Source organism: Acomys minous (genome assembly GCF_964271855.1).
Source record: "Acomys minous genome assembly, chromosome: 1".
NCBI lineage: Eukaryota > Metazoa > Chordata > Mammalia > Rodentia > Muridae > Acomys > Acomys minous.
Genome location: NC_140483.1, coordinates 141,005,249 through 141,028,884, shown reverse-complemented (window position 1 = coordinate 141,028,884; position 23,636 = coordinate 141,005,249). Strand labels below are relative to the sequence as shown.

Below are 23,636 nucleotides of genomic sequence, written 5' to 3'. Positions count from 1 at the left end.
CTTAAGCAAAAACTGCTCTATTCTCCCACTTGATAGTGTATTACGGAAGGCTGCACATCTAGCAAAACACTTGGTAAAACTGGGGAGGAGATTGAAGAGAGAGCCTGGCCGCAGTAGTGCAGGGCTGCTCACACACTGGAGTAGGAGCTGAGAGGGAGGGGAAGCTTAACAATAACAGCTTCCACCTGCAGCCCTGCCTGTGGAAAGAAATGCTGACCTAAGACAGAAAACTGAGGAATGAAAAATACATGATTGAAGCCAGTATGAATGTGAAGGAGAGAGGGAAAGTGTAAGGAACATAAAATGTTTGTATAGAACCGACCACTGATGTTTTAAAATATGAAGTTAAATTAAATGTATCTAGTTATTTAGTTATTTGGGTCTATATTCAGACTTGGAATACTTTTGCTGAGTGCTGGGTTTGCATTTATCTTTGGCTTGGATATGAATTTTTACAACCACTTTAAAGATTTTTTTTTCATTTTTACCAGCTCCATCTATACATGGACTTTATCTAGTTAGTAAACCAGTATTGATTATTTTTGAGAAGTGCCCAAGATCACTATCAATTTCATAACGTGAAACTTTTTTTCTCTCTTAGGATTTTTATTTTTATTTATGTATTTCTACCTGTGTGTATGTGCATCTGTTATGTGCATGACTGCTTCTGCTGTTGGATACCCTGGAAGTGTGGCTGCAGATGGTTGAGCCACGATGTGGGTGCTGGGCATCAAAGCAGATGCTCTGCTAGAGAAGCAAGTGTGTTAACTGCTGTGCCACCTCTCTAGCCCCTGTCTTTGTTTTCCTCAAAGAATCAAATTGTTTGGTGGTAGTAGTCGGAGAAAAGCTGGTATGGAAGTAGAATTGAACAGTGGAACAAAATATAAAAGTTCCAAAAATGATGTTAAACCAAAAGAGCATCTCAGATCAATGGGAGGAAGGGCAGAATAGTCGATAAAGAAGTAGATTTCTACTGTTTCCAAACTGGAGGTCACATACATAACCCATTGCAAGCTAGTTCTGAAATCACTTTAATGGACTGTGAAATGGAATATATTTTCTATTATAGAATAAGAATAAAAGTTTTTTATGGGACTTTTGATTTCTTTTATATTTACTGGGTATGTACTTGTTAGATTTTCAAAATAATGTATTCCTTGATACATATGGTTTTAAAAATTTCAAAACCATTGCAATAAAAATATTTTCAAATGGCTGTTAGGAGAAAATATTTTAAAAAGCATATAAAATAATACATATTAGGACAGAGGCATAACTGTTGGGAGCACTGGCTTTTCTTCTAGAGGAACTGGGGTTGATTTCTGGTACCCACATGGCAGCTAACGATCATCTGTTGTTAGCTTCAGCCAAGGAGAGTCAACACACTCTTCTGTCTTTCTTGGCAATGTATGTGCCTTTTAATAGAAATGAATCATAAAAAGATTAAGAGTACATATTAAATAAAAAGCTGGACTAAACTATGTCAATGGAACAAAAACAGTGTGAAAAATTATTAAATAGAGAAGGGTTGAAAGTAATCATTAAAGGTAAAGATGAAGATGTGCGTGAAAACATTAGTATATGTTTTTATACCTTTAACTGAAAATCATTAAATGAAAGCTTAGAGATTCATTAAATTTTACTATGGTAAAAATTAGAAATAAAATTAAATACAAAAGATAAAGTATATTTCTTCAAAAGTATATATAAATGGATTTTTGATCTATAGAAAATGTTTTGACACTCCTGCATGCTGTGTGTCTCTGCATACAGTCTCTTAATTGTATTGTGTTTAAAAAAGAAACTGACTTTCTGTTTTGTTTTGTTTTCAGAGGACTATTTTAATAATGAGAAAGTTCAGTCTGAGGACAGTAAACTTCGATTTGAAACATATCACTTGCTGTGGCAACGGATGAAATCTGAAACAGAGGTGAATAATTTCCTTTTTACATTTCTGTAATATAATACTGTAAATCTTGTATTTGTTACTTCCTGTATCTCTACTGATATATGTGTACGCATAGAAAGTGAGAAGCAACCCGTACACCTCAGAGAAAATGAGGTGTCGTGGTCTAAGTGTTAAGCACGGCCCCATCACTGGAGCCTCACAGTGCTGAGACACAGAGCTTTACTATGAAGACACTCTTAAATCCAGGTAGGAGTCACACAGTCTGAACTCCAGCTGCTCTCCAGATTGGCTATGCTTCTGTTTGTTCTGGTTTCCACTTGAGGCGTGGTCTTAGCACTGGCTCAGGCTGGCCTCGAGCCTCCCACGGGCCCTGGTTGTATGTCAGTGCCCCAAGGCACTGCTATAGGACTGCTACAGTAGTTCATTGCTGTGGTGCTTTGGCTTGAGTTTTATTTTTTATTTTTTTTGAGCTAGGGTTTCTCTGTGTAGCCTTGGCTGTCCTGGACTTGCTTTGTAGACCAGGCTGGCCTGGAACTGAGAGTGATCCGCCTGCCTCTGCCTCCCGAGTGCTGGGATTAAAGTGCTACCACGCCCACTGTGCTTGGTTTTGATTTTTGGTTTTTTTTTTTTTTTTTGGTTTTTCGAGACAGGGTCTCTCTGTGTAGCCTTGGCTGTCCTGGACTCACTTTGTAGACCAGGCTGGCCTCGAACTCACAGCGATCCGCCTGCCTCTGCTTCCCGAGTGCTGGGATTAAAGGCGTGTGCCACCACGCCCGGCTTTGGTTTTGAAAAAGAGTTGCACACAGCTTTTATGTGGTGCTGGGACGTCACACTGAGGTCCCTGTGCTTGCTGCTTTCCAGCCCACCCACTTTCCAGTCTCTCGCTGTTGCCCACCTTTATTACTTTACACTTCACTTTCTCATTGGTGTTTTTCATGTTGTTCTTGAAGGTGCTTGAGCTTATGGTCTCCAATTTAGCCTACCTTCTAGGCTTTCTTTCTTTTTTCTTAATATTTAATTTTAGTTATTGCATATATGCGGCTGGGTGGCTACACATGAGGGCAGGTGTCTTCAGAGGCGAGGAGAGGGCTTTGAATTCACTTGAGTTGGAGTACACAAAGTACTCATAAACCACCCGCTGAGGGCTGAGCCCTAGTCCTCTGTCAGGACTGCTGACACACCTCACAAGCTCCTCTCTCCATTTCTTAACCTAGACTGTCATAATACCCCTCCACCTGTGCTCTGACGTCACAGCCTCCTAGCCTGCCACTACTACCCTAATACCCTCGCCTGTGCTCTGACGTCACAGCCTCCTAGTCTGCCACTAGCTACCGTAATACCCCTCCACCTGTGCTCTGACGTCACAGCCTCCTAGCCTGCCACTAGCTACCGTAATACCCCCGCCTGTGCTCTGACGTCACAGCCTCATAGCCTGCCACTAGCTACCCTAATACCCCCGCCTGTGCTCTGAAGTCACAGCCTCCTAGCCTGCCACTAGCTACCGTAATACCCCTGCCTGTTCTCTGACATCACAGCCTCCTAGCCTGCCACTAGCTACCGTAATACCCCTCCACCTGTGCTCTGAAGTCACAGCCTCCTAGCCTGCCACTAGCTACCATAATACCCCCACCTGTGCTCTGATGTCACAGCCTCCTAGCCTGCCATTAGCTACCGTAATACCCCTCCACCTGTGCTCTGACGTCACAGCCTCCTAGCCTGCCACTAGCTACCGTAATATCCCCACCTGTGCTCTGACGTCACAGCCTCCTAGCCTGCCACTAGCTACCGTAATACCCCCGCCTGTGCTCTGATGTCACAGCCTCCTAGCCTGCCACTAGCTACCATAATACCCTCACCTGTGCTCTGACATCACAGCCTCCTAGCCTGCCACTAGCTACCGTAATACCCCTGCCTGTGCTCTGAAGTCACAGCCTCCTAGCCTGCCACTAGCTACCGTAATACCCCCACTAGCCTGCCACTAGCTACCGTAATACCCTCACCTGTGCTCTGACATCACAGCCTCCTAGCCTGCCACTAGCTACCGTAATACCCCCACCTGTGCTCTGACGTCACAGCCTCCTAGCCTGCCACTAGCTACCGTAATACCCTCACCTGTGCTCTGACGTCACAGCCTCCTAGCCTGCCACTAGCTACCATAATACCCCCACCTGTGCTCTGAAGTCACAGCCTCCTAGCCTGCCACTAGCTACCGTAATACCCCCGCCTGTGCTCTGACGTCACAGCCTCCTAGCCTGCCACTAGCTACCGTAATACCCCTCCACCTGTGCTCTGACGTCACAGCCTCCTAGCCTGCCACTAGCTACCGTAATACCCCTGCCTGTTCTCTGACGTCACAGCCTCCTAGCCTGCCACTAGCTACCGTAATACCCCTCCACCTGTGCTCTGAAGTCACAGCCTCCTAGCCTGCCACTAGCTACCGTAATACCCCCACCTGTGCTCTGAAGTCACAGCCTCCTAGCCTGCCACTAGCTACCGTAATACCCCTGCCTGTTCTCTGACGTCACAGCCTCCTAGCCTGCCACTAGCTACCGTAATACCCCTCCACCTGTGCTCTGAAGTCACAGCCTCCTAGCCTGCCACTAGCTACCATAATACCCCCACCTGTGCTCTGATGTCACAGCCTCCTAGCCTGCCATTAGCTACCGTAATACCCCTCCACCTGTGCTCTGACGTCACAGCCTCCTAGCCTGCCACTAGCTACCGTAATATCCCCACCTGTGCTCTGACGTCACAGCCTCCTAGCCTGCCACTAGCTACCATAATACCCTCACCTGTGCTCTGACATCACAGCCTCCTAGCCTGCCACTAGCTACCGTAATACCCCTGCCTGTGCTCTGAAGTCACAGCCTCCTAGCCTGCCACTAGCTACCGTAATACCCCCACTAGCCTGCCACTAGCTACCGTAATACCCCTCCACCTGTGCTCTGACGTCACAGCCTCCTAGCCTGCCACTAGCTACCGTAATACCCCCGCCTGTGCTCTGATGTCACAGCCTCCTAGCCTGCCACTAGCTACCATAATACCCTCACCTGTGCTCTGACATCACAGCCTCCTAGCCTGCCACTAGCTACCGTAATACCCCTGCCTGTGCTCTGAAGTCACAGCCTCCTAGCCTGCCACTAGCTACCGTAATACCCCCACTAGCCTGCCACTAGCTACCGTAATACCCTCACCTGTGCTCTGACATCACAGCCTCCTAGCCTGCCACTAGCTACCGTAATACCCCCACCTGTGCTCTGACGTCACAGCCTCCTAGCCTGCCACTAGCTACCGTAATACCCCTCCACCTGTGCTCTGACGTCACAGCCTCCTAGCCTGCCACTAGCTACCGTTATACCCCCACTAGCCTGCCACTAGCTACTGTAATACCCCCACCTGTGCTCTGACGTCACAGCCTCCTAGCCTGCCACTAGCTACCGTAATACCCCTGCCTGTGCTCTGAAGTCACAGCCTCCTAGCCTGCCACTAGCTACCGTAATACCCCGGCCTGTGCTCTGACTTCACAGCCAGTCTGCCACTAGCTGTGTCCAAGTCATACTAGGAGCATATCTTCTTTCAGACAAATGCAGGCAAATGGGGGTGGGTTTCATATAGCCCCTCACAGTACCACCCCCTTTATCCTCTGACCTTCACACTGGTGGAAATTAGGAATAATCCAAAACACTAATCTCTGGAGATGTAAGGAAAACCTATTCCCTCTCACTATGTTGTGCTTTCACTTACGTGTGTTTCCCTTCTCTTCTTTCTCATTTCATTGTGTCTGCTTATTGTGTGTTACTATATCTGTGTATGTGTTTCCCTTCTCTTCCCTCCCAGTATATTTTGTGCTGTCCATTGTGTGTTGATGTATCTGTGACTGCTTACAGGTCCTTGGGTTCCCTCTTCACAGTATAACGTCCAAATCCTTTCAACTCCCGTCTAGACCTTTACGTGTCCATCCTGCCTCTTTTCCTTTAGTATCCAGCCCTTTCATGCATAGCTGTATCAATGGTCCTCCAAATGCTTGGGCTTTCTTCTTTCTTTGTTTCTACAACTTGTCTTTTTTTTGTTTTGTTTTGTTTTGTTTTGTTTTGTTTTTGTTTTTTGAGACAGGGTTTCTGTGTAGCCTTGGCTGTCTTGGACTTGCTTTATAGACCAGGCTGGCCTCGAACTCACAGTGATCTGTCTGCCTCTGCCTCCCGAGTGCTGGGATTAAAGGCGTGCGCCATCACACCCGGCTTACTTAACCACTGCCTCCCATCACCAGACAGGGCCTTGGCTCAAATGAAGTACCAGTTGGGTTTAAAGTATATATTCCAATTTTGTCTATTCACCTTTTTAGGGGAAACACTGTCTTTCATATCCACAAAATAATTAGTGAGTGGTTATGGAATAAGCAAATGAGAGATTTTTTTTTTAATGGAGTAATTCTAAGACCTAATCACTCAAGCTGGGAGTGGTGGCACACATCTTTAATCCCAGCACTCAGGAGGCAGAGGCAGGCAGATTGCTGTGAGTTCGAGGCCAGCCTGGTTTACAAAGGGAGTTCAGGACAGCCAAGGACACACAGAAAAACCCTGTCTCAAAAAACAAAAACAAAACAAAATGAACCTTAAAAAAAAAAAAAGAAAGAAAGAAAGAAAGAAAGAAAAGAAAAAAGATCTAATCTCCAGAAATTTAAAGAAAACCTTTTTTTAAAAAAATTATTCATTTTATATATAATCTTCAACTGAATCTGTAATACTTTTCTTTCTAAAACCGGCAAGGGTCAAAAGTAGGACACCCCAAAATATACTTCTCCCTTTAGAATTATTTTTCAATTTTTAAGTATATGTATATGTGCACACGTGTGTAGGTGTATTGAGGAGGCCAAATGTGTCAGGGATTAAAGATGGCTATGAGCTGCCATGTGGGTGCTGAGGACCTGAACTCAGGTTCTCAGCAAGAGCAGCGCGTGATCTTAATGGCCAGGCCATGTCTCCAGACCCTGTACCTAAGTACATTTCCAAATGGCCATTCTGAGAAGTTACAGATAGAGGACTGCCTCTGAGAAGCCATCATTTGTGAAATGAAATTTCCATTGATCTACATTATAAAACAGTAGTGTCAGGAAGAGGCTTGTTATCCAGTGTCCCCTTGTCTAAGGAAAGGTCATTTCTTCAGACAAGCCTGAGGGTCTGCCTCCTGTCCCTGGGGGACCATCGCAGAGGATTCCAGTGATTGATGTCTGCGGGCTTCATTGGCATAACAGCCATCTCTGTTAGGTGTGGTTTTACTCTCAAACTTCTATAGTTTGCCATCTTTGTCCCCAACTTCAACCTGTCCCCACCCCTTAACCCTGGAAGCCCCACCAACAATTTTTTTTCTGCATATCAAATGCAGTTTAAGTTTCAGCCATCTTGCCCTTCTCATCTCAATACAGTTTGTGCTCTCTGTTGTGTGTTGATGCATCTGTGGGTTCTTTGCTAAGCTGTTGCCGCTTCATCTCTTCCACTAAAATTCCTAATCATTCAAAGGGAAAAGAAAACTGAAACTTCCCTCCACCAGTAAAGAAAAGAAACATGACCACTAATAACTCATGAAAGTTTGTTTTCTTCACAGGAATTACAGAAGAAATTAAATGAAAATCTGTTTGATAACCTAGTTGACTTTCTGCAGAAGTCCCATTCTGAATTCCAGAAAAATTCAAGAAACTGGGGCTGCCAACTGAAACTCAGAGAGATTCCAACTGCTGCTCTTATTCTTGGTATGTGTGTATCTGTGTCTTTGCTCTGACCTGTGCCTCCTGAGGCGCCTCCAAAACTGATTTGTATTGTGGCTCCTGAGGCGCCTCCAACACCAATCTGTATTGTGGCTCCAGTTTGTACTTCCACCAACAGAGCACATCCCTTTGTATTTTGAGTCTTAGCCATCCTGAGTGGCGTAAAATTAAATTTTCAAGTAGTTTTAGTTTGCATTCTCCAATGGCTAAAGATAATGAACATTTACAAAAGTATTTCTTGGGCTGGAGAGATGGCTCAGTGTTTAAGAGCACAGACTGGTCTCTTAAAGGACCCAGGTTCAATTTCCAGCACGCACATGGCAGCTCATAGCTGTCTGTGACGCTAAGATCAGATACCCTCACACAGACATACATGGCACATAAAATAAAAATAAATTTTAAAAAAGTACTTCCTAGCTATTGATACTTACTTGGAGAGCTCTAATTTTAGTTTTAGTCCCCAGTTTTTATTTTGTTTTGGATTGGTTGTTTTGTTGTTAGTTTAGCTCTTTGTGTGTTCTAGGTACTAGCTCTCTGTTAGGGTTATAGCTGAGGGAGTTTTTATCGATTTTGTTGTCTGCCTCTTCATTTGAATGATGCTGTCCTTGCTGACTGCAAGCTTTTTAGTATCATAAGGCCCAGTTTCTCAGGTGTGGTACTACTAGGGTCTTTTTCAGAAAGTCCTTTCCCTGTCTATAAGTGTGTTCCTTGCGTCCTCTCCTGTCAGATTCAGGGTCTCAGGTCTGTGTTTAGGTCCTTGAACCATTTAGCGTTGAGTTTCATACAGGGTGAAAGATAAGGATCTAGTTTCACTGTCAATTGTTTTTGGTAGGATGACCGTTTTCACAGTATTAATTCTTTCAGGTCCATCGACCTAGGAGGTCTTTGTTATTGCTCTATTGCCATGAAGAGACACCAAGACCAAAGCAACCTAAAAACAAAGCATTTAAGTGGGAGCTTGCTTGCAGTGTCAGATGGTGTGTCCACGGTCTTCGTGGTGGGGCAGCACAGCAGCAGCAGGCAGGCATGGCGCTGAAGCAGTAGCTGAGAGCTTACGTCTTCCCCTCAAGGTGGAGACAGACAGTGATAAAGACCTCAGCGCCACCCCCACTCCCCACCCCGTCCCCCGTGACACCCTTCCTCCAACGAGGCCACATCTCCTAATTTCTCAAAACAGTTCCACCAACTAGGCATCAAACATTTAAATATATGAGCCTATGTGGGCCATTCTCATTCAAACCACAATACCTGCGAAAAATAGGTGAAAAGGCAGGCAGGCAGGCAGTACATAAAGTATTTTGCTAATAAATTTGTTTTCTGGAATTTATAAAGGGGAATTATTGCTGGCATAAATAATTATGAAAATTTTCTTTTTTCTAAACCCTATGACTTACATGACAAATCTCAAGCAGTTTGAAGATATGCACTGCTATCTACTTAAATGCAAAAAAAAGTTTTTTTTCCTATTTTTTTTTTGAGACAGGGGGTCTCTGTCACCCAGGCTGTCCTAGAACTCACTGTATAGACCTCAAACTCACAGTGATCTGCCTGCCTGTGCCTTCTGAGTGCTGGGAATACAGGTCACAGATTGTTTAGTTCCCTTTAAAAGTAGAACCTCAGCAACTTCTTCCAGCAGGTCTCACCTCTCCCACTAAGAATCTCAGATTGAGAACCAAGCCTTCAATACTTGGGCCTTGAGCTATTTACAAACTAAACTGTACCACATTCCTTTAGATCAGGTACTGTGAGAAGAGCCAATTATGCTGTAATTTTCTTGATTTTATTGCAAAGCATGTTTTAAAATAATTTTTACTTGGTGCTTTACTGGCTTTTAAACATACCCTTTTTGTTAAATTATTAATTAAGATGATGATAATGATGTTTATTTTCTGATAGGTGTGAATGTCACAGATCATGATTTAATATTCAGAAGTCTGACAGAGACTCTTCAGAATAATGTCACACCATATGTAGTCTCATTGCAAGCTAAGGATTGTCCAGGTAAAATATAAATGCCATGGTTTCTTGGTGAGATGTTACAAAACTCTCTCAGCTCTAATCTCCTTCCCCTATACTCGCTCTGCATGTCTCGCTCATTGTTACTCGTTGCCATAAATCATTTTATTTTCCCCATGATGCTGGGTGTGGTGGTGCATGCCTGTAATCCCAGCATTTGGGGAGGTAGAGACAAGTGGATCTCTGTGAGTTCTAGGCCAGCCTGGTCTATAAATCAAGTCTAAGACAGCCAAGGCTACACAGAGAAACCCTGTCTTGGAAAAATGAACACACAAGAAGAAAACTAAACATATAGTATCATACTCAAATTTGTGTGCATGTAGAGCCGTCATGTCATAGAGTGTGCACAGTCACACACAGATTTGTCTGCATGTAGAGCCGTCACGTCATAGAGTGTGCACAGTCATACACAGATTTGTCTGTATGTAGAGCCGTCATGTTATAGAGTGTGCACAGTCATACTCGGGTCTGTTTCCATCTGGACTGATAATAGATTTAATGTAATACTTTTGTTGTGATAAATTAGAATTAATATCTTATGCCTTTTAAAAATGATTGTAAATAAGGATTTGTAGTTAGTAAAATAATTCATATAACTTAATTTTTCAGGACCATGACATTGTTTTGTTGTTCAGAATAATGTAAATACATGATATTCTAAAAATAATGTATAATTTCCTGCTTACACATTGTCTTAGCGAACACTTGTAGACAACACATCTTACATTTTGATCTGGTCTTACATGAACTACTGAAGTCTGTTTCATTTACCTTATTTAGAAGAGGTCTTCTGTCACCCAGGCAGGCATTGTATGTACTGTGTAGCTGAAGATGGCCTTGAACTTCCGGATTTCAGCTCTGCCACATTTGTTTTCACTTAGTGCTGGGTGTCAGCCCTAGGACCGTGTGCAAGCTAAGCAAGTACACTGCCAATTCAATGTGCCCAGCCCTAATAAAATGTAAATATTAAGGATGGGGTGCAGGAGAGGAATAATAGTATAATTAGCATATTTTTAGCATACAGAAAAATATGCTCCACTTAAGTATTGCAGTCTCCTGATCAAAGGTTTCAGTGACTTTACTTTTGTTTTTAAAGTGGGAGATAAGTTTTCTTGCTTTTTATATTCTGCAGATGTGAAACATTTTTTACAAAAGTTGACCTCACACTTGATGGACTGCAGTGTACAAAGAAAATTCAAAGAGGAGAAAAGTGTTAAGACTCTCAAAAGTACAAATTACTCAATGGATTCACTTGCTACTTGGTATGCAACTGTCACACAGGTAAAAGAAACTGAATATTCAGAAAGGTGGCTCAGAATTACTTTAGTTACAGTATTCTTCTAGTAAACATGTCTGTGAAGCAATAATAGCAGTTTTGTGGTAGCATTTTTTCCAAATCTACTAGAATTTACAATTATTCTAGAATGTAGACAAATCACTGCTAAGTGCTTGGGTTCTTAAGAGGACATTGTATTGTAGAAGAATTCCATGTAATGACAAAAAGAAAGCATCTGGAGTTGGTGCTGTGCCAGAATCTGTCTCTGTAGTAATGGCTGAACTTCCTTATAATTTCTGTTATATTCTTCAGTGTTTGCTTTTGTCTGGTAGACACCTATCACCTATTCTTGCTGTCAGCTTAGTCTTTGAGGGAGTCTATAATTTTAAAAATTTAGTTTGATCCATACTCAGAATTTTTGGGGAAACATTACTCTATAAGTGAGGTATATTGAAGAAAACAATACTCTATGAGTATAATATATACAACAAAATATAAATTTCATTCTACTGTGCCCATCTCCATTGGAAATGATCGACACCATGACTCCTGGATTCCTGTGGTACAGCCACAGTCCCAGGTTATGTTGCTGTGCCTCCAGCCAGTGTGGGCATTTCTAATCAGTGTTTCTGCTGAAGTCATGCATGAGAGTTCATCTTGTTTATATAAAGATGCTTGCAATTCAGTCTCATTCAAAATTTTTAAATTTTTTTTAGAAATCAAAGTCTTTGCAAGTTAAGCCTATTATTTTTAAGTTTGGTTTGGCCAAATAGGGTGATTTCACAGCTGAAAGTCTGTATTAGTGCATTCACTGTGCTTTTACATTGACTGTACGTTAGCACATAACTGTATCAACCCCCCAAAAATCAATTGTATACTAAAGTGTCTTTTTCCTATGTTTTTCAGTAGAAAATCCATTTGATATTCATTACAGGTCTTTCTGGACCTTTTTCTTACTATTATCATGTATTATTTGGGAAAAAATAAAAACAGCCACTGTAAAATATATTACAAAGAAATACATTACCACCTGACATTATAGTGTTGGCTGGCAAGGCTTCCATTTAACTCCTCCAATCCTCAATTGCTTAAAAGCAGACGTGCCCAGATATGACGAGCAGAAAGAGGACATCCCCCAGCCAGTGGCCGGCACCCCCTGTTGTGCTCATCTTAAATGATATGGAGAGCTTCAGCACAAAGGTGCTGCAGGACTTCATCAGCATCAGCAGGTAGCTCGTGTGTGTGAATATGGTGGGTGTGCTGTGTGTGCGCCGCAGTGCGTGTGTGGAAGTTACACTCTAGGCAATGGGTTCTCTCCCAGTTTGGGAGTTTGGGGCTCCGGGCACCCCTTTACCCACTGAGCCATCTCATGTCCTGCTTCTGTTTCTCCTGCAGAGGAGCAGGTTTCCATAAGGCAGCTCACAGACTGGTTCTGCTTGGCCTTTACCTTTCTCTCCCCATCTCCCTGACCCAGTCAACTCTTCATATCCAGGTTCTTGGCTTTTGTGTAAACTTGTATTTTTGTTTAAAAAGACATTACTTTTAACTTTAAAAAAAGTAGTATTCATTTTAAGACCAACTTTATAAAATTCAAAATCATTTTTGTTTTTTTTTTGTATCTAGATGTTCATCATAAACCTCTTAGCAAATTGTTTTCTTGATTTTTAAAATAAGTTTGAGAATACAAGACAGATATATCCTGTTCTCAATTAGCTTAGGAAAATGGGTATAAAATGTCACTTATCGCCAGGCGTGGTGGCACATGCCTTTAATCCCAGCACTCAGGAGGCAGAGGCAGGTGGATCGCTGTGAGTTCGAGGCCAGCCTGGTCTACAAAGCGAGTCCAGGACAGCCAAGGCTATACAGAAAGACCCTGTCTCGAAAAACCAAAAAAAAAAAAAAAAGTCACTTATCGTATGAAGACTGTCTCTTTACTTGCCTGCTAAGCTGATACTCCTCTAAGTTGTAGTATTTTTATCAGGCCTATTTCCCCTCTGATTTTATCTTTAGAGGCTATGTTCCATATAGATTTACTGAACAAAATTGTTTTCAGTATGAAGATATCTTATTTTTATATACTATTTCAAGTGAGAAAAAAAATTTTAATGTGAGTTTTTAAAGGCAAGTCTAAGAGACTTAAAATTGAAGTAACTAACCTTATTTTAAATAACCGTAACATTGTTCCCATTGTATGTCTGCTAGGGTAGAGTTAACTTTCCTTTGCATAGTCTGTATATGAGATAACATACTAAAAATCTCATTTTGAGTGTGGGTTTGTGAGGATTTTTTGCCCCATTGAAAGTGTGAGTTGTAGATGTATTCACCACCCCCCAAACACACACACACACACACACACACACACACACTCCCCTGATTCCTGGGCCCCAGTGGTGGGGATGGAACCTAGGACTGCAATGCATGGCTGAGCAAATTCCCTACCATTGAGGTGTGCCCTCAGGTACTGTCCTAAGACGTTTGTCTTCTTACAGTCCTGTGAAAATGTGCTCACTGTGTATAACAGCATGCTACTTAATTCGGCCCTCAAAAGTAAAGAACTCAGAGCAGCTGTAAGAGAGTATAGCACTTTATTTCTGTGATGTGGAAAGAACTTCATACAGCCAATTCTGGAAAGTATAGGAAATAGGAGCGAGCAGGCGAAACCATCAACCATAATACAAAGGAGTGTCAGAAACCCTCACACGTGGTGCTGGTTCACTCCATGGAAGCTGCTTGTTTCTGACTCGGCTGTGTTGATTTGAAATTATGTTCAGTATTTTTAATAAGAAATATAAGTTTTCGAATGATGTTTATTAAAAAGAAGACTCACATATGTGTAAAGATCGTATGTGTGGGCTGGGCATGGTGGCACACTCCTGTAATCCCAGCACTTGGGAGGCAAAGGCAGGTGGATCTCCATGAGTTTGAGGCCAGCCTGGTCTACAAAGCAAGTCCAGGATAGATGAGTCTAAACAGAGAGAAACTCTGTCTCGAAAAACCTAAAATGGGGGTGGTGGGAGAAAGAAAGAAAAAAAATGATTGTCTGTATGCAAAGGAAAGCAGAGATTTGGTGGAAAACCATAAGGAAGACGACACGAGGCTCAAAATCAGTGAGATTATGTTAAGTGACAGTGACACCGTGCTGTGGTCTTGGGTAGTCTGATCTCAGGGGAGCTCGTGGTCTTTCTGGGTCTCTGCTCTTTAGGAAAGAAAAGGATCCACTAATGGGTTGACTTCAGAGTTAGAGTCTGGGGAGCTTATTGTTAGTATTTTTATTTTAAAAAGAAAAAGAATAACCTAGAAAACTCAGTGACAATGTCTTAAGATAATCATTTTGAAATGTAATGTATTAGAATATATTTATTGATGAAACTTCTTTTGTCTTTTTCTTCAATACCTAGTCAGCATCTGCATGAATTTCCACTAGTTCTCATTTTTGGGATTGCCACATCTCCTGTCATTATCCACCGGCTGCTTCCTCATGCAATATCATCCCTGTTGTATATAGAACTGTTCCAGTCTTTGTCTTGCAAGGAACACTTGACAGTAATTCTTGATAAGGTAAAAAGAAAAACATTTACTGATGGCATGGCATGAATCCAGAACTACCAGACATGAATTATATATAATAAATGGTACAAGTAAATCCCTATGTATCTCAGTCTTTGTTCAACTTATTTACATATTTTAATGCTTTTACTCAATTGTGTTTATAATTTTATAGTCTCTGCATATAATTGCCTTCTCAGATACCAGGTAAGCTTTATGAAAGCAGTGATCATCTATATGCATCCATTTTTGGTTTTATTACTTAAATTGAGGAAGTTAGGCTTTTCAAATGAATTTAGGGCTCTCGAGATACAGCTCACTGATAGAGCACTTGTTTGGCAGTGTTGACGGGGGGCCCTGGATTTGAATTGTCTTAGCACTGAAATTAATAAGTAAAATTTTACAGAATTTGTAGACTTCAGAGCATTACCAGTGTGCTTTGATCTTATATTTTATTTAAAATGATTTAAAGTTTTTAACACTCTATATACGTATGTGTGTTTTGTTCACATGTTTGTATGTATATCGTGTGCATGCAGTGCCAATGGAGGTCAGAAGAGGGTGTCGGGTCTCTAGAACTGGAGTTATAGGTGGTTGTGAGGCCCCAGTTTTCTGGAAGAGCAGCGAGTGCTCTTATCTTCTGAGCCATCTCTTTAGCCCTGAAGGCTTTCATGGACTTTGACAGATGTCATGTTGCTCTTAACAAAGCTCCTAAACTTAGATTTTAACTGTTATAATCTTTATTTACTGCCAGATATTCATTCTCGATTCCATTAAGATGTGCGTAGCGATGGCTGTGCAGGTTAAGAGTGACACCGGTGTGTTCGTCTACCAGCCACGTCTGTGCATCTAGCCACAGCACACAGCAGTCTGAGTTATTGGCATACTAGGAAAAAATTTTCAATTTCCAGTGGGTTAATTGTAGCTAGGTTTGATTTTCAGATGTAAAGCACCACTGTAGGCCACTGAAAACTAACCAAATAATACAAATGTCTCTATATTTTCAAAAAGAAAAATCTTCACTTTGTATTCTCATTCACAAGTACATAGCTATAATACACACAGTGCACACTTTACTAATTTGGGTCTATAGGGAGGAAAAGAAAATTTATCTAGTAATAAAAAGGTTCATTTTTTTTCTTAGTATTTTCTGGTATAAGACAAAGGGTATATGTTTAATATGCATTATTTGAAGATTAGAAATTTAATGGAGGTTGGTAGATATCTTTGGTTCAGAGTGTAGTTTGAGGACGGGAGTGGTAGGACTTACAGAGAAAGGCAAGCCTGGTCTACATATCAAGTTCAGGCTAGCCAGGGCTACCTCCCTGGTGAGACCCTATCTCAGACAAACAGGGTTTGTAATACAGATTGCTTTTTGGTGTTTCTAGTCTTAAATAAGTAAAGTTTGTGATATGGTTAGCATTTGACCTTTAAAAATTATAGCTACTATCACTTTCATATCTGTTCTGCCACAGTGTAGTTCTTTGCCTAGTTACTTATACTTATGGTTAATGAGGAGGAAGACTAAGGCATATGTCTTTCATCTCTCTGTCTCTTTCAGCTGCTTCTTTCGGCTCAGTTTCCTTTTAAAATAAGTAAAAAGGCATTACAGGTTCTGACCAACATCTTTTTGTATCATGATTTCTCAATTCAAAACTTCATCAAAGGACTTAAGGTAAGAAAATACTGATGAGTTTGAACGTTTACTGTCTGATTTTTATTAGCTTACGTTATTTCAGATTGACTAGTGTGATGACCAAGGCATTTTAGTAATAAGATCTAGAGAACATAAATTCCATTTATTTTTTTCTAGGTTCTATCTCTCCTACTTTGAAGTCACCCATAGAAGGAAAAATTATGGAATGAGCAATGGGAACAGTCTGTTTCCAGTCTAGCCAGTCCTAACCGTGAGAGCTGGGCTGCAGGGGGAGGCTAATTTTTTGTTTAGGGCTTTTTACCTAAGAAATGCCATTAAACTCTGGTGACCCTCTGCAGCTTAGTTCTTGGGTGTGATGCGGCTGTTGCTACCAACACTTTTTAAGCTGTAGCATCACATTTTTAGTTTGTATGTGGAAGCAGGTGACATGCTATAGTTTGATATTCAGTGCACTTGCGTTGTTAGTTAATAACTTATTTTTATGTGTTGAGAATGCACCACTAGAGTCATGTGAACAGCCATAAGCTAATTGATTTTAACTTTATAATATTGGCTCTAACTTTAAAAAGACCCAGATTTTTCAGTTGTTCAAAAGATAATATTAAGCTGGGCTTGGTGGCAGACACCTTTAATCCCAGCACTCGAGAGACAGAGGCAGGTGGATCGCTGTGAGTTCGAGGCCAGCCTGGTCTACAAAAAGCAAGTCTGGGATAGCCAGGGCTGCACACACAAACCCTGCCTCGAAAAACAAAGAAAGAAAAATAAAACATAATATTAATTACTTCCCGTGGCACTCCCTACATTGTCAAAGTATAGTCACTGTAAGTACATGCCAGTAGTCAGTTTCATTAAGACCTATATGTTGTAACATTCATTGTAAAAGTCTAATATGATAATCTTCATCTTTTTATAGTGCTTTGAAACTTGTATGTTTTTTGTTTTGTTTTTTGAGACAGACTTTCTCTGTGTAGCCGTGGCTGTCGTGGGACCTTCTTTGTAGACTAGGCTGGCCTTGAACTCAGAGATCCACCTGTCTCTGCCTCCGCAGTGCTAGGATTAAAGTCATGTGCCACCACCTCCCAACCTTAGCTTATTTTTCTTTTCTTTTTTCATGTTGTTTTGTTTTGCTTTGCTTTGCTTTTTCTTTTTACTTTTTTGGTTTTTCAAGACAGGGTTTCTCTATTACACAGAGCATTGGCTGTCCTGGACTCACTTTGTAGACCAGCCTGGCCTCAAACTCACAGAGATCCACCTGCCTCTGCCTCTCCAGCTCTGGGATTAAAGGCATGCGTATGTATTCTTACTGCATATGATCATAGTGATTTTGTGTCACTGACTTTTCAAACAAAGATTTAAAAATCAAGACAGAATTTACCTTAGCAATTTTTGAAATTAAATGAGAGAATAACCTAAAATTTATTCTGCCATTCATTTTGTTTATTTATGAAATACAAGGTACTTATAGTAAGAACGGCACTGTGCTGAGCCCTAGATATGCAACAGGAGAAGAAATCTGTTTTCAAATTGTTCGTTGTCCAGCAAAGGAAGTAGAAAAGTAAACTTTGAGTAAGTAATGCTAGAAAAATATACTTTGAGGTTTATAGAAGAAAATCAAGAATAAGCCAAGTTTCAAATCAGGATACAGAAAGAGGTAATACAGAGCAGAGAAGAAGTAAATGAAATGGAGATTGCAAACTATGTGAAGAAGCAGAAGCGGATTCTTTGAAAACATAAGTTTACTAGACTCGTAGCCAACCTAACCACCTCAAAGAAGACCCAAGTTAACTAGAGACGGAAAGAAGTAGTGAAACACTTAACACTGAAGTAGTTAAGAAAAATTAGGAAAGCTTAATTCCAGTCAACTAGAAAAAAACTGGATAAATTTCTAGAAGCATGAATTATCAAAAGTAAGCCAAGGATAATAATGGCCAGGACCAGGTGGATTTCCTGCCAGATATACTGCAGTTTTAAGAATAACTGGTGCCCCTGCCCCTCAGGCTACTCTAAATGGAAGAGGGTGCTGTCAGAGTGGTGCAGTAAAGGTAGTATTACCTCGACACTGAAGTCACAGCACCAGAAAACCCTGCATATTAATTTCTGATTAATATAGCTTCAAAGATTATCAGTAAAATACTTGCAAACTAAATTGATCAACACAAATATTATTCACTGTGATCAAATTGGTTTCATTCCGAGGACGCAAGGATAGTTGATAATACACAGTTTAATGCATGCAATGCAGGACATAAATGGACTCAGGCAGAAATCATGTGACTGTCTTAATAGACCCAGAAAGGACCTTTGACAAGTTGAAATCATTTTGTGTAAAAAGCTCTGAAGAGTTTAGGAATAAATAGAATATATCACAATAAACCTGTGGGCAACCAAATATGTTATAATTTGTATAGAAGAGCATGTTAAATTATTAATTTCCTGTGGGGAATGCTATTGTCTACTAAGTAGAATATGTTTTCTCCATTACTTAAGGAATTATCTGTATGGTAACATGGTGTGCTAGTCAGGTGGGGTTTTTTTTTTTTTTTTTAATGTAAAGTTACCTGAGAGGAAAGAACTCAAATGAGGAAATGCCTCCATCACACTGCGTATGTCTTTGTGTCATTTTCTTGATAGTTGATGTGGGAAAGCACTATTGTGGGTAGTGCCACCTTATGGCAGGTCATCCTGGGTGGGGAGGTGTGGTTGTCTAAGAACAGTAGCTGAACACGAGCCTAGAAGCAAGCCAGTAAGTCCTATTTCTCCACAGCCACTACCGCTGCTTATGGTAGAGTTCCTGCCTGACTTCCCTCAATAATGGTTCATGGTTGCAATATGTAAGCCAGATAAGCCCTTTCCTTTCTACGTTGCTTTTGATCATGATGTTTATTATAGCAATAGAAAGCAAAGTGAGGGCTGGAGAGATGGCTCAGAGGTTAAGAACACTGACTGTTCTTCCAAAGGTCCTGAGTTCAATTCCCAACAACCATGTGGTGGCTCACAACCATCCATAGTGAGATCTGGTGCCCTCTTCTGGCCTGCGGGCACACATGCAGGAAGAATACTGTATAAATAACAAATAAATAAATCTTTAAAAAAGAGAGTGAAAGAGAAAGAAAAAGAAAGCAAGGTGGGATAAGGTTACTTGAATAAACAAAATTAGTCCTGAGCATCTTGCTTACAATCAGAAAAAAAAATTATCTTGATTCTCTTATATTTAGTATTATAAATTACATTAGAACTTTTCTTTTTCTTTTTTTGGTATTTTTGAGACAGGGTTTCTCTGTGTAGCTTTGGCTGTCCTGTACTTGCTCTGTAGACCAGGCTGGCCTCGAACTTACAGAGATTGCCTGCCTCTACCTCCTGAGTGATGGGATTAGAGGCATGTTTCACTATGCTCAGCTCTACATTAGAGGTTTTAAATAAATTGTGTTAAAATTTGGAAATGACTTCTATGGATACTACAGTGATGTGCTGTTTGAGTATTTTAGTAGACAGTGTACTGTTTTTTTCTTGAATGGGATAAATCTGATTTTGAAGGTACAGATTTTTGTTACTGTTATTGGTAGATGTACCATCCATCACTGCAGCAGCATATTTGTATGTATGTAATTTGGGGAGAAGACGTCTGTTAGATCTTTAGGTCATACACTAGTCCCATCCAGATTACATGTACAATCAATTTAAGTGGTTTGTGCAGCAATATACCCATTTATGTTTTCTTTTAATGTTATATTTCTTAGGTTGCTTTTTCTGACCTTGTCCATAGAATTGTAGCCTTGGAAATATAAGGGTGTATAAGTGCTCTTGCAATGTATGATGACATGTGTTTTTTAGATATTTATTTTTATTTTATGTGTATGGGTGTTTTTCCTACAAGTACGTTTTTTCCCCACGTGTGCAGTGCCTTGCAGGCCAGAAGAGAGTGGAACTGAAGTTATAAATGGGTGATAGCTGCCTTCTGGGTGAACCTGCTCATCTTCAGAGTAGCAAGTGCCCCTCACTGCTGAGCCATAGCTCCAGCCCCAACCACAAATGCTTTTCCTCTTGAAAAAGAGTTTTAATATTTAGCAGGTAAAGGGAAAATATTTACTGCCAAACTATAATAAGTATCGTCATATTTGTTTCAGCTTTCTCTGCTAGAACATTTATATTCCCAGCCCCTAAGTGTTCTGTGCTGCGATCTCCCAGAAGCCAAGAAAAGAATACATTCTTTCTCGGTTCATCAGTGTGAGAACATCCGCCGCCTTCCTTCATTTAGGAGGTAAAAGGATGCATATACTTTTCTTTAGTGTCTCTTGTACTGGAGGCTAGGAGTCCAGGGAGGGTTCAGCTTGAGTTGGCTTTGAAGTTAAGAAGGGGCTGATAAGCCTTTTGTCAGTGTACTGTAGAACCATGCTGCTTTTAGTGCTGGAGTTTCTTTGTTGGTTTAAAATTTGACATACAGAAAAACAGTTTTACTAATATTTTGTAAGTCTCCAGGATTTTCTTATAGAAATAACATTTCCTATATCTAGGGTAAATGGCCTTTATGACTTAACTAGTTATCCTTAAGGTAATCATGAACTAATGTCTTGAATTTGTTTTTGAAAAGAAATGAAAAAATATGAAAACCAATCTAGGTAATTATTTTTCATAACATGCTATTCAAATATATAAATTGCTTAACATTTCCTTTTTTTTTTAAATTTTAGGTACGTTGAAAAGCAACCTTCGAAAAAGCAAGTTGCACTGTTGACCAATGACACGTTTTTAAAGGTAGGAATGTCCATGTCTTACTGCATTCCTCTAAACTTCATGCAAAGGCTATGCATGTAAGCACTCATTAGTTTTATAAAATACATCTATATGTCAGAATATTTGGAGGATGAGGCACTGACTCAGGATAGCCAGCTACAGGTGAGCACTACATAGGACAAAACCTCAAGTGTCAAAGGTAAGGTTTTTATCAAGAGAAAAATTCCTCTGATCTATTGTGGTGGAATCTTTATATCAACAGAGATTTGCTGTATTGAATTATTTTAAAATATAAGATTGTTATAAATAAAAGCATGTTGAAGGCAGGCAGCATATCCATCTACTGCTAAGTGTATGGAATTGATTACATTTGAAGATTTATTATATTATAGTATAACAACATGAAAGAGATAATGTTCTTACAAATTTATGAGTTATGAAAAGACAAATGCTACATGTTTTCTCTCTTATGTGGAATCTAGACTTAAAACAAACAAAAACCAAGAAAGTAAAAGAGGATATGGTTGGAACAGGAAGGGACCAGTGGGAAGATGCATATAAATTAAAGTACATGACAATAAGTATCAAAATGTTATTATGAAGCAAATTATTTTGTATGTTAATGTACACTAGTGCGTTAGTTCGGGGTCTTATTGCTTCTACGAGACACCCTCACTTAAAGCAGCATGGGGAGGGGTGGCCTTGTTTTGCTTATGCCTCCACATCACAGTTCCTAATGGGAAAAAGCAGGACAGGAACTCAAGCAGGCAGGAACCTGGAGGCAGGAACTGATGCCAAGGCCATGGTGGAGTGCTGCATGCTGGCTTGTTCAGCCTGCTTCTTATAGAGCCCAGGACCACCTGCCCAGGCGTAGCACCACCCACAGTCATCTGTGCCCTCCTACGTCAATGACTAAATAAGAAACTGCACTATAGGCTTGTCCACAGGTATGATGAGACATTTTCCCTCTTCCAAATTGACTCTATCCTGTCTTGAATTGATGTAAAAATGACCCAAAACAAGTAATATAGAGAAACGTTTTGAGATAGGCACACAATATAGAATCTCCAGAATGTGTTGAAGATGGCTTCTACTAAATACTGTTTCTCTTTATTTTTAAATACTTTGTTTACTTTTTATATAGGCTGGACCCAAATTACCTGCATAGCAGAATAGGAAGTTCTTGGAGCCAATGCTAGTGATTTTACTAGAAGAAATTTAAGAACAAGTAAGACAGGCCAGAAGGTGGTGGCTCGTGCCTTTAATTTCAGCACTTGGGAGGCAGAGACAGGTGGATCTCTGTTGAGTTCAAGGCCAGCCTGGCCTATCAAGTGAGTTCTAGGACAGCCAAGGCTACACTAAGAAACCCTGTCTTTAAAAAAAAAAAATTATTCTTAATTTAAAATACTTGAATTTTTCATTTTTATTATGTTTCCCTGTCTGTCCTTTTCTACCATACAGTAGTTTGGCATTGGGTGGCATTGGGAGGCTCTGTAGGGACTCTTGCCTTCCCTCAGCGCCCAGCCTCTCATTAGCTGTGCCCCTAGGGACCGACTCGCTAGGTTAAGCTTTGATTTACTTATCTATGAAGTAGAATAATGGTTCCTAGTGTGGTTTCTGCTCGGCAAATAAAAGGTTGCAGTTAGAGCTGAGGCAGCTCAGCAGCTGCAGTGCTTGCCAAGCCTGCCCACACGCCTAGCTCGGTCCTTATCATTGCATAAGCCACACATCTCAAGGTCATCCTTGGCCACAGAGGGAATACAGGACCAGCCTGGATTACAGGACAGCCACTCAGCCAGTGGTCATAATTAGTGAGTGATGGATCTGCCATTAATATCCAGACCTAGCATCAAAACCCATATCCTTTATAGAATACTTTATTGAGAATGCAAGCAAGCCAAGATGCCTAAGGTTATTTCTTAGTGTTTGAGAAATCAGAAATGCTCTTTTCAAAATGTTGGCAAGTTAATTCTGAAGGTAGTTTGTGGGTACCTTGGGAAACTGCTTCATAGGAGGTAGCTACAGCCTGTCAAGCTGACTGGGTGCCCTGCCCAACTAGGTAGGCCCTGCCGCTCTAACTGAAGAACAGTGGGAATAGCCCTAGTTTATATTACAAATGCATAGTTTTGTGATTATATGTTTATGTTGACATTCTCATGCATTTAAGTAACATTAAAAAAAAAAATGCCGTCTCGTCAGCACAGCTAAGGTTAGGTTCATTTTAATGCTGTGGCCTCTACCAGCTACAGTTTGTGGTACTAGTAATGGCTTGTTATTCATGTTGATCCCTTCATGTCAGAACACTTTTCCTTAGTCTCAGCATATGTTTTGAATGACTAACCCTACATACTTTTAAGAGAATTAATTAATGTATTTATGGTCAAATCATCTGTAAAGCTTTGGGCATCATTTCAGCCCTTACAGATATTTGAGCTGTGTAGAAAGCTTTCTCTAACATAGTAATGTTTCATGCCTATTTGCCCAACCAAATACATTCAGAGTAAGAAATGGATTTTAAACTTATTAAAGTTGTAGTAAATTACTGTTAGAAAGAAGAACTAAGTCAGCAGCTGTATTTTATAAATTGTGTCTGAGTAGAATGGTGCCCACAGGCTCCTATATCTGAATGGCTGGTCACCTGTCACTGGTGCTGTTTGACAGGATTAGGAAGGGTGGCTCTGTTGGAAGAAGTGTGTCGCTCGGGGTGGGCTGTGAGGTTTTCACAAGCGCAGGCCAGGCC

General features: G+C 40.7%; 1 protein-coding gene across 5 annotated transcripts in view; it reads left to right on the top strand.

Annotated features, from left to right (window-relative positions):
- The window catches only part of ORC3 (origin recognition complex subunit 3), a 47,782-nt gene that overhangs the window by 2,045 nt on the left and 22,101 nt on the right, over window positions 1-23,636 (top strand). For 4 of the 5 annotated variants that reach the window (XM_084799126.1, XM_084799124.1, XM_084799128.1 and 1 more), the window contains exons 3-11: window positions 1,833-1,930; window positions 7,511-7,655; window positions 9,567-9,671; window positions 10,819-10,967; window positions 12,058-12,191; window positions 14,361-14,520; window positions 16,070-16,183; window positions 20,290-20,423; window positions 20,854-20,917. In XM_084799126.1, the coding sequence (XP_084655252.1) occupies window positions 1,833-1,930; window positions 7,511-7,655; window positions 9,567-9,671; window positions 10,819-10,967; window positions 12,058-12,191; window positions 14,361-14,520; window positions 16,070-16,183; window positions 20,290-20,423; window positions 20,854-20,917 (1,103 nt within the window). The remainder of the gene's footprint in view (window positions 1-1,832; window positions 1,931-7,510; window positions 7,656-9,566; window positions 9,672-10,818; window positions 10,968-12,057; window positions 12,192-14,360; window positions 14,521-16,069; window positions 16,184-20,289; window positions 20,424-20,853; window positions 20,918-23,636) is intronic. The other variant, XM_084799125.1, reaches the window with a different exon arrangement.